Source organism: Gallinula chloropus, assembly GCF_964237585.1.
Source record: "Gallinula chloropus genome assembly, chromosome: 20".
In the NCBI taxonomy this organism is placed as follows: domain Eukaryota; kingdom Metazoa; phylum Chordata; class Aves; order Gruiformes; family Rallidae; genus Gallinula; species Gallinula chloropus.
Window position 1 is genome coordinate 10,017,984 of NC_140105.1, and position 12,335 is coordinate 10,030,318.

Genomic DNA, 12,335 nt, shown 5'->3' on the forward strand with positions numbered 1-12,335 from the left:
AAAATCTGTCAGGCTCCAGGAGCTCTGTGATTCCTCCTCCTCCTCAATGCTGGAGGCTTTTGCTTGTGCTCCAGCCCCTGAACCCGGCTGGGTGCGCTCACCGCGTCTCTCCCAGCACTTCCCCACCGGAGAGCGCTGGAAACGCATCGCAGGGTCATGCTGCAGTGAAACCCATCCGTGGGGGGGTGGAGCTGCAGCGGGCCAAGGGTAGGATGGGCAGTGAGACGGGATGCTGTGTGCGCTGGAGGGGATGCTGTGCATACTGGAAGGGATGCTGTGTATACTGGAAGGGATGCTGTGCATACTGGAAGGGATGCTGTGCACACTGGAGGGGATGCTGTGCACACTGGAGGGGATGCTGTGCACACTGGCACAGCTGCTCGCTGCCCTTTGCAACCGAAAGCCGCTGCTCCTGACTGATCTCTCTCCTCCAGGTCGTGTCCCCGCTGATCCTGAGCGAGGAGAACGTGGCGGCCTGGCCCAGCGTGTTGGTGGATGACATCAAGCAACGCATCCACTGGCTGAGGAATGAGATATTCGTGATGGGTGGGAAGATCCAGGGGAAGCCGCTGCTCCCACTGCCAGAGCACTTGGATGACTGGTATGACTCCAGCACCATCCTGGGCTGGTGGGTGCCACTGGCACCGCTCGGTGCCAGTAAATCCTGGCCCAGGCAGCACGAGTCCCTTGGGGAGTGACGGGTGCTGGGATCACAGCTCGGTCCCTGGGCACCCCTGGGTAGCAGAGCACCTTCAAGAGGCTCGTGCCAGGCTGCCATGGCAGTGGGGGGGATGCCAGCAGCTGTGTGGGGTCGCTGAGGTGGCACAGCTCTGCTGTGAGCCCAGCCCCAGCGCCGCAGCGTATCCCATCTGCCTTCCAGCCTGGAGGGGCCCGTGGATGTCTCAGTGCTGCGCTCCATCGAGACCGTCATCATGGAGTGGTCCCACCAGCTCAGAGACATCCTGAGCAAGGACTCAGCAGAGCTGCTGCTGGAGGGGCTGCACCCCCTGCCCGGGACAGAGTTCGAGTTCTGGCACACCCGGATGGACAACCTGGAGACCATCAACCACCAGGTACTGCCCTGTGCTGGGCAGCTGCGTGTCCCCAGTGCTGAGCCCGATGCTCAGGCTGATGCTGAGCCTGGTGCCTCTCACCCATCAGCTGCTCTTGCCCCCGGTGACAGCGCTGGCCAGGACACTGGAGGAGGCCGACAGCTGCTACTGGCCGGTGCTCCAGAGCACGTGCAGGGCCGTCAGTGACAGTAAGGCCTCGGGCAAGGTGCCCCCCACTTCTCCTGGGAGGCTGCCCCATCCTGACACAAAGCTTCTCCCCTGGCCCAGGCCTGGAGGAAGCCAAGGACATCAACCTCCACCTGCAGCCGCTTCGGATCCTGCTGGAAGAGATGGAGCAAACCGATTACTCCCAGGTACCACCCGGCTCCTCGTTTGGGTAGAGGTGGTGGTGCAGAGCCCCAGAGCCCATGTGTGGGTGCAGATTGCCCCCCCCTACCCCCCCCAGCTCTGCCAGAGCCTCGTTAGCACGGCCGTGGCCCAGCACTAACGAGGCTCCCGCAGCTGCCGCCCTGTGTGGACAGGGTGCTGTGCACCATCCGCATCCTCCAGGCTCACTGCCCCCACTACAGCTCACCCGCCCGCGTCATCATCATGCTGCAGAAGATCTGCAACCTCCTCATCACCATGGTAGAGCCCCAGGGCTGGGAGTGGCTGCAGCACTGAGCCCTCCCCAGCTCTGCCAGTCACCCCGCTCTGGGGCCATTAGTGGAAGGGGGGGACATGGGGCAGGCGTGTGTGGGGGGCTGACAATCTATGTGTGACATAGAGACACCCTGATTGAGGGACCAGCAAAGCCCCCACGTAGGGCTGGAGGTGGGGGGGCAATCAACATAGAGCTCAGAGGGTTGGAGGGGGGAATGGGGGCAGGAGGGACCCCACCTTCCATGCACCCCCTTGCCTGTCCTAGACCCAACGCTTCCTGAGCCCCAAGAATGTGGTGAAGGGGCTGGGAGGAGAGACCCAAGAGACCTTGGCAGGGGTCAGGCTGAGCATTTCTACCATAGAGAAGCTCTACCAGTCCTACAGCACTTACTGCTCCGACCTGATGCCTGAGCTGTTCACGGTGGGTGCCGGTGGTGGCGAAGCTCTGCCCAGCCCCCTCCACGCCGGCTCCCCTTGCTGATGGCTCCTCTGTGCCTCCAGAAGGAGCCACAGCCCTGGGAGTTCCCCCACTCCCTCGTCTTCAGGAGAATGGACTCCTTCTTGCACAGGCTCAAGACCATCGAGGTGAGGGCAGAGTATTTTAGGACATGGCACCAGGCCCATTCCCTTGGGGGGGTGCTGGGGGGTGGTCCCTGAGAGCGGCACCGCCGCAAACTGGGTTCCAGCCGCAGCCTGGACTGGGGCTGTGAAGGAGCAGAGGGGAGATGGGAGCCCCACAGTGGGACATGGCCAGGAGCACAGTGGCATCGCTCCTGGCACAACCCCCTGGGGCCAGATGGGCACCCCTGGCCAGGCTGCAAAGGGTCCCTGGGCAGGATGCAGCCCGGCATTGCAGGAGGAGCCAGTGAGATGATGGGTCTGTGCTCACCAGGAGCTGTACCAGACCACCGTTGACTTTCTGAAGCTGGAGGAGGTAGAGCTGGGAGGGGTGAGGGGCAACATCCTGGGGAGCCACGTGCTGCAGATCTACAAGGAGGTCTCTGAGCTCATCAAGGGTCTTGCTGATTGTGAATACGACCCCTTGGATCCCGCAGAAGAGGTGAGGGAGTGCTGGTACAAACATCACCTGCTGGAAGAGCTGTGTGAACAGCTCACCCCCAGCAGCACACCTGCTCGCTCCGGGCAGGGCACGGTGCTGGGGAGGGGGGGGGAAGCTTCTGGAAGGATCTGGGAAGGGAGCACAAAGTCTGTGCCGCCTTCAGTTGTTTTGCTCTTACTGGCAGCAACTGGACAAAGACTTTGCAGTGTTCCAGAAGAAGATTCAGGACATGGACAGGCGGCTGGCCACCATCTTCTGCCAGGGCTTCCAGGGCTGCAACTGCCTGGCATCTGCCATCAAGGTACATGTGCCCCTGAGACTCCATGAGCCTCCTCCCTGGGGCATCCCCAGCTGAGCACCGCAGGTGACACTGGGACAGCAGGGTGCCTGTGGGGTGTCACGAGCCATTCGCATGCTCTGGGGCACAGGAGCTGATGCATCTCTCCTGCTGCAGCTGGTACACATGTTCTCCTCGCTGCTGGAGCGGCCTCTGATACAGGCTGAGGTCTCCCCGTGTTACTCAGCGCTGCTGGGGCTGTTCAGTGCCGAGCTGGAGCACGTCAAGACGCTGTATGACTCCCAGGCTGCTTCCCCGCTGCCGCACGGCGCCGGCCAGGCCATCCACAACAACATGCCACCCGTGGCCAGGCAGCTGGCCTGGGCTCTGGAGCTGCAGGAGCGGCTGGAGTGGTCACACCGCCACGTGTTTGCCATCAGCCACCCGTACGTGAAGGTCACCCCATGGGGCTGTGGCCAGGGCTGGATCCGGCCCCGTGTGGGTCCTCCTTGGGGGTTGCTGCAGCATCTGCTTCTCTGCCACCCTCCCTGACAGCGTGATGGGCAGTGCTGAAGCCAAACTGGTGTCTGGGAAGGCTGAAGAAATGGTGGCCCTGCTGCAAGGGCACCGCGAGAAGGTCTTCGGGGAATGGGCACGCGGCGCCGGCCAGGACTGCGCGCTCAGCCTGGAGCAGCCCCTGCTCCTCAGGGACCCCAACTCTTCCCTCCTCAGCGTGAACTTCAGCAAAGAGGTCGGTGCTGGCACGGGCAGCAGCCTGGCACAGGGTTTGGAGGGGGGGGTCACCCACCCGAATGTCCGCCCAGCTTTCCCGGTGGGATGTTTGGGGCGTTACAGGGATCTCTCCACCCATCACCCCTGGCAGGTCGCTGCCACCCTGCGGGAGGTGAAGTACCTGCGCCTCCAGCAGCAGCAGCAGGAGATCCCGGGAAGCGCCCAGAGCCTCTTCGCCCAACAAGAGACTTTTCAAATGCTTGTGGACAACCTGGACCTTATCGTTGGCTGGTACAACGAGGCAGGTTGCCCAAGGGGAGGTGACCTGGCTGCTTTCTGTACCCAGGCTGAGACTAGTTGGGGGTCCCCCGGGGGAAGAGGCCCATAGCAAATGGGTGCCCCGGGTGGTTGGGGTGCATCAGGCACATCACTGGCACCCTGGGTCCCTGCCTGTCCCATGGTGCTGCTACTGCAGCAACACCCCCTGAACCCCTAAGCACGGTGTCAGCAGGGACCCCATTCCTCGGTAAAGCCGGTGCCGGAGCGAGCGCCGCTCCTGCCGCGCCCCAGGGCTCACCAGCGCTGCGTTGGCTCCCCAGGTGAAGCAGGGGCTGCTGCCCGTGGAGGTGCCGCTGGTGACTGGGGAGCTGGAGGCTGTGGATGACCAGCTGGCCAGCGCAGAGCACACTCTGTTTTGGCACCATGAAGGTACAGACCTCCAAGATGCTCTTTGCAGCCCCCCCAGCACCATCCCACCTCCTGCTCGGGGGCTGTCCCACAGCCATCACACACAAAACACAGACAACATCCCCATACCACAGGCATATGGGTGGGGGGGTGAGGAGAGGCCGGGCAGCATCCCACCCTGCAGTAAATAGCCCCAAAGAGCCCCCCTGCCCACCCATACTCGCTGCCTTGGGGGTGTTTGTGAAGTCTTGAGCTTGGGCTGTGTGTTTTCCTCCCAGGAGTCATGGAATACATCCAGGAGATGAGAGAGGTCTTGTGTGACTTTCACACCAGGGTCCAGAAAGTGAAGGTCAACAGGAAAGACATCAACCAGCTAATGCAGGTGCCATCCTGTGCCTCCCTGGGAGCCTCCTATGGGATTTCCCCTCCCCAGCACAGCAGAGCAGCCCCGTTGTCTTGTCCCCACAGGAGTGCTCAGCTGCTCCCCTGTTTGAAAGGAAGGACAGCACCACCCTCTTGGACCTCAGTGAGGAAACAGATGCCTTAACCAAGCGCCATGCTGCTGTTAGGGACATGGGCATACAGATCCAGGAGATGGTGGAGGTGGGACATGTCCCAGGATGCTTAGGTCAGGGTTGGTTTGACAGGGGCTGGTTGGGTGCTGCGATGCTCTGACCCCGCTGCCCTCCCCCCTTTCATAACTGGGGGTGCTGGACTCAAAGCTGGGGTGCAACCCTGAGAGGCTGCACCAGAGGACCATGGAACACCGTGGGTGGACTCTGGAAATCCTCTGCGCCTTCGGGGTGAGGTCTTGGCTGCAGCATCTGAGCGACAGCTGGGGCAGGGCAAACGCAGGGCGGTGAGGGGACTCGCAGCAGAGGCTGGTGCATCTGCTGGGTGTTTACTGGTACACACTGGTGGGGTTTGTTCTGCTCACAGGAAAATGCTGGCCTGCTCAGGGCTGAGAAGTCATCGCAGACATGGCTGGAGTACGTGGGGTACCTGGACAGCATCGTGATGGGTGGTCTCTTCAGGCTCATCCGCAAATCCCTGCAGTTCCTGCTCTCCGGCATGACCCCTGATGTACGTCCAGCGCGGTGCCCCTGGGATGCCAAACACCCCCGTGCCAGTGCTCCCAGCACTCCTGGGCAGCGAGCGCCGGAGGTGCTGGTGTCCCCCCTTCTTCCCTGCTGCGGAGGCACCGTGGCGCTGGGGAAACCATAGAATCATAGAATGGGCTGGGTTGGAAGGGACCCCAAGGGTCACAGAGCTCCAACCCCCCTGCCACAGGCAGGGACACCAACCTCCAGGCCTGGAGCTACACAAGGCTGCCCAGGGCCCCATCCAACCTGGCCTTGAATACCTCCAGGGATGGGGAGTCTACTACTTCTCTGGGCAGCCTGTTCCAGCACCTCACCACTCTTTCTGTAAAAAACTTCCCCCTAATATCTAATCTAAACCTTCCCTCCTTTAGCTTTAGTCCATTCCCCTTTGTCCTGCCATTATCTGCTCTTTTAAAAAGTTGAATCCCCTCCTGCTTATAAGCTCCCTTCAGGTACTGGAAGGCTGCAATGAGGTCCCCCTGCAGCCTTCTCTTCTCCAGGCTGAACAAGCCCAGTTCCCTCAGCCTCTCTTTGTAGGGCAGGTGCTCCAGCCCTCTAATCATCCTTGTGGCTCCTCTGAACCCTCTCCAACAGTTCCACATCCTTCTTGTACTGGGGGCCCCAGCTCTGGACACAGGACTCCAGATGGGGCCTCACGAGGGCAGAGTAGAGAGGGACAATCCCCTCCCTGTCCCTGCTGGCCACTCCTCTCCTGATGGAGCCCAGGATACCATTGTCCCTACGAGCTGCAAGAGCACACTGCTGGCTCATGTCAAGCTTCTCATCCACCACAATCCCCAAGTCCTTCTCAGCAGGGCTACTCTCAAGAAGCTCTTCTCCCAGTCTGTATCTGTGTCTGGGAAAACCCTGGCGAATGCAGGCATGAACCATGGGGCATGAAGCACCCTGGGCCACACTGTCATCCTCCAGGCCGAGGCGGCACCGCTGCTGGAGGTGCGCATGGAGCTGTGTGATGGCAGAGCGCGGTTCCGGCCCTCGCTGGACACGGCCGATGACACCAGCCTGTTGGCGCTGGTACAAAGCCTGCTCAGCAACGCCTACGCAACGGCGGCGTGCGTGCCCCGGCTGCTGGAGGGGCGGCTGAGCTACAAGGTGGGTCGGTGGCAGGTGGCTGCTGTGGGCGGCTGGTTCCTCAGCTGGTCCTCAAAAAGCTCTGCCCCCGTCCCTTAGACCGCGCTGGAGGAGCAGGTGGAGCTCAGCGGGATGCGGGAGGAGGTGGTGTCGCTGGTGGTCAGCGCCATGGCGGAGGGTGAGGAGTACAGCGCCGGCTTCCAGGAGCAAGCCCACCTCTGGCTGGAGGATCCTGAGGAGTTCCTGCAGCGCTTCCTCGCCCTGGGTGACACCGAGGAGCTGGAGGAGCAGCCAGGGGACACCCTGGCCTGTGGGACCCCCTCCCTGCAGCTCTTTCAGCAGGAGGTACAGGGCGGGTGTTTGGGATGCACTGGGTGCCAGGGAGGACACCGGGTGCCAGGGGGAGGGCCAGCCACAGGCTGCAACCCGCTCTCGTCCCCAGATTGATGCCTGTGAGGAGCTGTGTGAGGAAGTGTCGGGGTTCCCCAACACTGAGGTGTTTGGGGGGTGGCTGCAGAGCGACTGCCGCCCCTTCAAGCAGGCGCTGCTGGACGCCGTCAGGCGCCGGGGCCTGGCGCTCCGGCAGCACCTTGTCACACAAGTCAGCACCAGGTAGGGGACCCACAAGCCCTGGGACGGGGATGGGGACAGGATGCTCCTGCTGACCAGAGCCTGGCCAGGCTGCGTGCTGTGTCCCAGGGCAGGGCTGGCCCCTGAGGGACAGAGCTGTAGGGGTGCAGGGGTGGCTGCTGGGCACTCCTGTAGAGCCGGCTGGCTGGGGGGGGTCCTGCCCTGCCGAGTGACCCCCAGGTGAGCACAGGGGAGGCCCTGTGGGGACATCTGGTGAGTGTTGGCACCGTCCCCCAGTCTCAAGGATCAGGGGGACTTCATCCAAGAGGTGAACGCCGGCTTGAGTAAACCTCTGGAGAAAGGCGACTACGAGGAGCTGGTGGAGATGATAGGGCACCTGGTGAAGGTCAAGGAGAAGCAGGCAGCCATTGACAGCACGTTTGAGCTCCTGAAGGAGACAGTGGCCCTGCTCAGCACATACGGAGAGGAGATGCCAGAGGAGATCAACCTGCAGCTCCACGTGAGCCGGGGAGGGTGCTGGGCACCGGGCATGGGCTGCTTGGTGCCAGGCTGCCAACACCGCGCCGTGCTCACCGCAGGACCTCCCCGAGCACTGGGACAGCACCAAGAAGCTCTCCCTGCGTGTCAAGCAGCACGTGGCACCCCTGCAAGCCCAGGAGGTCAACATCATCCGTAGGAAATGCCAGCAGCTCCAGGTGCCTCCCTCCCTTAGAGCCTGGGGGGCAAGCGAGCAGCTCCTCAGCAGATTTGGGAAGACCTTGCTGTTCTCCCTGCCTGCCAGGTCCCGGCTGCATCCCCCTGAGCTCTGTCCCCCCACACAGGTCCAGCAGCACGACTTCCGGGAGACTTTCCAGGAAGAAGCCCCTTTTTCATACGCTGACCCAAACCCCTACAAGTCCTTGAGGAAGGTAAGGATGTGGAGGACATCAGGGAGGATATCAGGGCTGCTGCTGGCCCCACCAGCACTGCCTGGCCACCCCCCCATGCTGGGTGCTGCTGCACAAGGGGGGACTAGGGAGCAGCAGCCACTCTGGCTCCAGCTCACATCCTGGCAGAAGCTGCAGCAGGGATGGAGCCATGGCGGGCACAGGTGAGGTGGCCCTGGCACACAGTCCCCAGCTTAGACCTTTTCTTTGTGTGTGGCCAGCTACAGAAGAGCATCACTGCCATGGAGAGCGACTTGGCTGCCCTGTCCACGTCAGCTGGGCACTTCAAAGTGTCCATCCCAGAATATAAAGAGCTCAAAGCCTGTCAGCGGGACCTGCGCTTGCTGAAGGAGCTCTGGGACATGATCATCCTGGTAGGTGCCACAGCCTTGCGAGCCTGCACGATGGGGTGGGCAAGGAGAAGCTGGCAGGGGGGATGTGCAGAATGGGCTTCTGGGTTGATCCTCACTGTTCTGAAGGTCCTGAGGCTGTGACAAGCTGCCCGGTGTCCGCAGCGGGTGCCAGCAGCCATGGGCTCGGCGCTGTGCCCTGTGCCAGGGCGCGATGCCCAATGCTGTCTCCAGACAAGGATTCTGCAGCAGACTGGTGTGGGCACCCATTGTGGGCACCCATTGCAGGCACCCCCTGGCACAGCTCCTCTGTGCCACCATTGCCAGGAGAAGGGGCTGGGACACGGCACAGGCTGTCACGGTGTTAGAGCAGCGGGCGCACGGAGGGCACAGGGTACGCTGCTCTCCATCCCGGGGAAGCAAAGCTGCTGCTGGGTATGTGCCCTGTGAAGGTGTCTTCCCAAATTCAGGTTAACACGAGCATGGAGGAGTGGAGAACCATGAGCTGGAAGGATATCAATGCTGAGCAGCTGGATGTTGATTGTCAGAAGTTCGCTGAAGACATTCAGAGCTTGAATAAGGTGATGAGAAGTTGGGATGCGTTCACAGGGCTGGACAACAGTGTGAAGAACATGGTAAGTTCCCTGCACGCCATGAAGGAGCTGCAGAACCCAGCCACCAGTGACCAGCACTGGCAGGAGCTCATGCAGGCAACCCAGGTGCTCCCAGCCCTTCCCAGCTCTCAGCCCTGATCCAGGGACGCTCCTGGGATGTGTGTCCATCGGGGCAGATGTGCATCAAACCTCACTGAGCTGCACACTGCAGCTCTCCGGGGTTTGTTTCAGATTGACACATGGCTTCGTGGATTCTCATCAAGTAACAATTACCCAAGTGCAAAAATGAACTTTACAGCTTTATTTGCATGTCCTTTGAAGTGCTTTCCTGGGGGACGGGGATGTCGGAGGTGTCAGGGACAGGGAGAGGCGCTGCAGCAGGATTTGGCCCCTGCGTTGGCTAAACAAAGGGGCTGGGGAGGGTTTCAGGGACCAGGCTCTGGTGGTGTATTCTGACAGCTCCCATTTCTGGTCAGAAAGTCTTGAGGGTAACAAGCATCTGAGATCCTTTCCCATACAGAGGGACCAGGTTTGTTTGGAGAGAGCGAGCACCCTGGGTTAGATGGATGCTGCTGGGACAGGTAGTCAGGGCTTCCAGCTGCTCTAAGAGCAGATCCTGCCTCTGCTTCCACACGGGGATACCGGCAGCAGGAGCTGAGCTTTGGGGAGTGATGGTGAGACCCCCCCCAGGCCTCTGTGGTGCACACAGCAGAGACCGTTCCCATCCGCCCCTTCATGGCCCTGCTGATGGTCAAGCAGAGGCCGGTGGTGCTGGTGGTGAACATGGGGACAGGGAAATAGGTCCTGATGCAGGACAAGCTCGATGTGCTGGTGTGGTTGGTGCCCTTTAACGTCTACACCACCTCAGCCATGCTGCAGGGTAAGGCTGGCCCCAGCCAGTGCCATGCTGTGCCATGCTGTGCCACACAGCCCCACAGTGCTGCCCCACCGCCCGCCGGCTCCTCTCGCTGCCGCTGTCCTGGAGAAGCCTCTGGGAAAGAAACTGTGGAGAAACTATGGCCCAGCTGGGGCCAGGAAGCATCAACGACATGAACATTCTGGAGGTGGCACCACACACACTCATCCAGCAGCACGTGGAGCACGGGCACTGGAAGGTGCTCAGTGACCCTCTGCTTCGTGCTGCTGCCTCTCCTGCATCCTCTGCTCTGCCCATGCCGCGCTGCCGGAGAGGCTGAGCCTCCTGTACCCTCCCACCAGCTCATTCCCCTTGTGGCAGCGGAATGGGAACACCGTGTCCCCAACGCCAAGTACCGAGCAAAGCATCAGCCTGGCTGCCGGCAGCGCCCGGCTCCTGACGGCGCAGCCAGCGGGGGAGGTTTGTCTTGTGGGGGCGCCAGAGGCCACGCGTCACCGAGAGCACCAGAGCCAGGGCATCCCTGCACGGAGCTTGACTGGGGAGCCCATCCCCGGGGTGTCATGCACAGTCCCCGTGCAGGTACGACAGGAACAAAGTGACCCTGAAGGACATTCACAACTGCCAGTACGTGAGCCCAACCGTGGCGTCCTTCCCCCTTGATGCTAGGGTGCAAGGGGCTGGGTGCTGCTCCCTGGTGGGTTCCATCCCCTGGTGCTGGTGCTCAGATGGAGTGGGATGGGGTGGGACACAGTGGGGGACCCACCTGAAGCTTTGTCTCTCACTGCAGCATCACTTCTGTGTCTTCACCACGAGCTTTCCAGGCCAGAAGGCTCTGCTGAGCATGTACAGCACCATCTCCACGCAGCACCTGGCCTGGCACAGGATGCTGCTGCCTGTCCAGCAGCTGCAGCCCCAGCTGGTATCACCACACTGGGTGAGCCGTAGCAGGGGGTGAGGTGGGGGGCAGCAGCACCCCAGGTTTGTCCTACCTGCCGATGGGAGGGGGAGCCAGCCAGGCTCCAGGATCCCACCGGGGGCTGCTGGGGTCTCTGGGTACCTGCCACCTGCTCACCTCCATTTCCTGCCCCCAGCCCTCCAGCAGAAGGGCACCTTCACCCTCCTGCTGACAGCCATCAAGTTCCACTACCCCTCCAACCTCTGGCACCTCTCCCAGTGTATTCCAGGCAGTGGAAACATCCCAATCCCTTTCTCTCCTTCACCACACATCCTGCAGCATTCCACATCCCTGACTGAATCACAGAATCATAGAGGTTGGAAGGGACCTCCAGAGCTCATGGGGTCCAACCCCCTGCCAAAGCAGCTCCCTAGGACAGGTCACACAGGTCGGTGTCCAGATGGGGCTGGAATCTCTCCAGAGAAGGAGACTCCACACCCCCTGGGCAGCCTGTCCCAGGGCTCCCTCACCCTCACTGTGAAAAAGTTCTTCCCCATGTTGGTGTGGAACTTCCTGTGCTCCAACTTGCTGCCAGAGCTGCTCCTTAAGCTCCTGAGTGCCTGGGGCTCCTTCCCCTGATGCTTCCAGGGTCGGTGCAGTGGCCCCTCCTGGCAGGTGCCCGTCCCCATGTCCCCATCACCCCGGCGCTGGATCCACTCAGCTTCCACCCTGATGCCACCAACGTGGCTGCCTGGAGGAGCCAGGGGCTGCCCAGTGACTGCAGGGCCACCAAAAACACCACCATCCTCTGCACCACCCAGCGATGGGCCCTGCTGGAGGACACCCCAGGGCATCAAGACCAAATCTGGGGAGGGGCTGCAGGCCATCCACCTGGGCCAGTGGAGGTGGGTCAGGGCAGTGGGGGCTGTAGGGTGGCTGTAGGATCATGCTGGGCCAGCCCCCTCCCCTGACCCTGCGGCTCAGGGTGAGCGATTCCTCATGGAAGTTGAAGTAGATACCACAGCAGACTGGGAACCACCTCCATCAGCATACAGTGGTTAACAGGTTTATTAGTCAATATTAATTTAAGCAGCCTGATGTACCTGAACTGGCCTGTTACCCCAGGAATGACCACAGGGGGCTGAGAACAGTTCACCCTCAGAGCGTACCACTGACTCCAAAGAACATCAGTAACCCCCTCAGAACTCTGAACAGCTCAGAAGGAAAAGGCAATAAAACCAGTTAGTGAGAGTGTGGCTTCCTAAAAAACCCATCCTAATAGCAGCAGCATTTCCTCCAATCCAAATTAAGAGTTTTGGGTTTGCTGCTGGAGTGGAACCTGTAATTTCCTCATCACAGTGCACCTCCATCCCCTTCATCACAGACCAACTCCACCCCCATCATCACACACCACCT

At 61.3% G+C, this 12,335-nt stretch overlaps 1 protein-coding gene across 1 annotated transcript; it reads left to right on the forward strand.

Moving 5' to 3' along the window:
* Positions 1 to 8,390: 8,390 nt before the first annotated feature.
* On the forward strand, positions 8,391 to 9,325 carry DNAH17 (dynein axonemal heavy chain 17). Its single transcript, XM_084273523.1, has 2 exons — positions 8,391 to 8,557; positions 9,004 to 9,325. Exons 1-2 carry the CDS (start codon positions 8,426 to 8,428, stop codon positions 9,283 to 9,285), a joined length of 414 nt encoding a protein of 137 aa, XP_084129649.1. The 5' UTR covers positions 8,391 to 8,425; the 3' UTR covers positions 9,286 to 9,325.
* Positions 9,326 to 12,335: the final 3,010 nt, after the last annotated feature.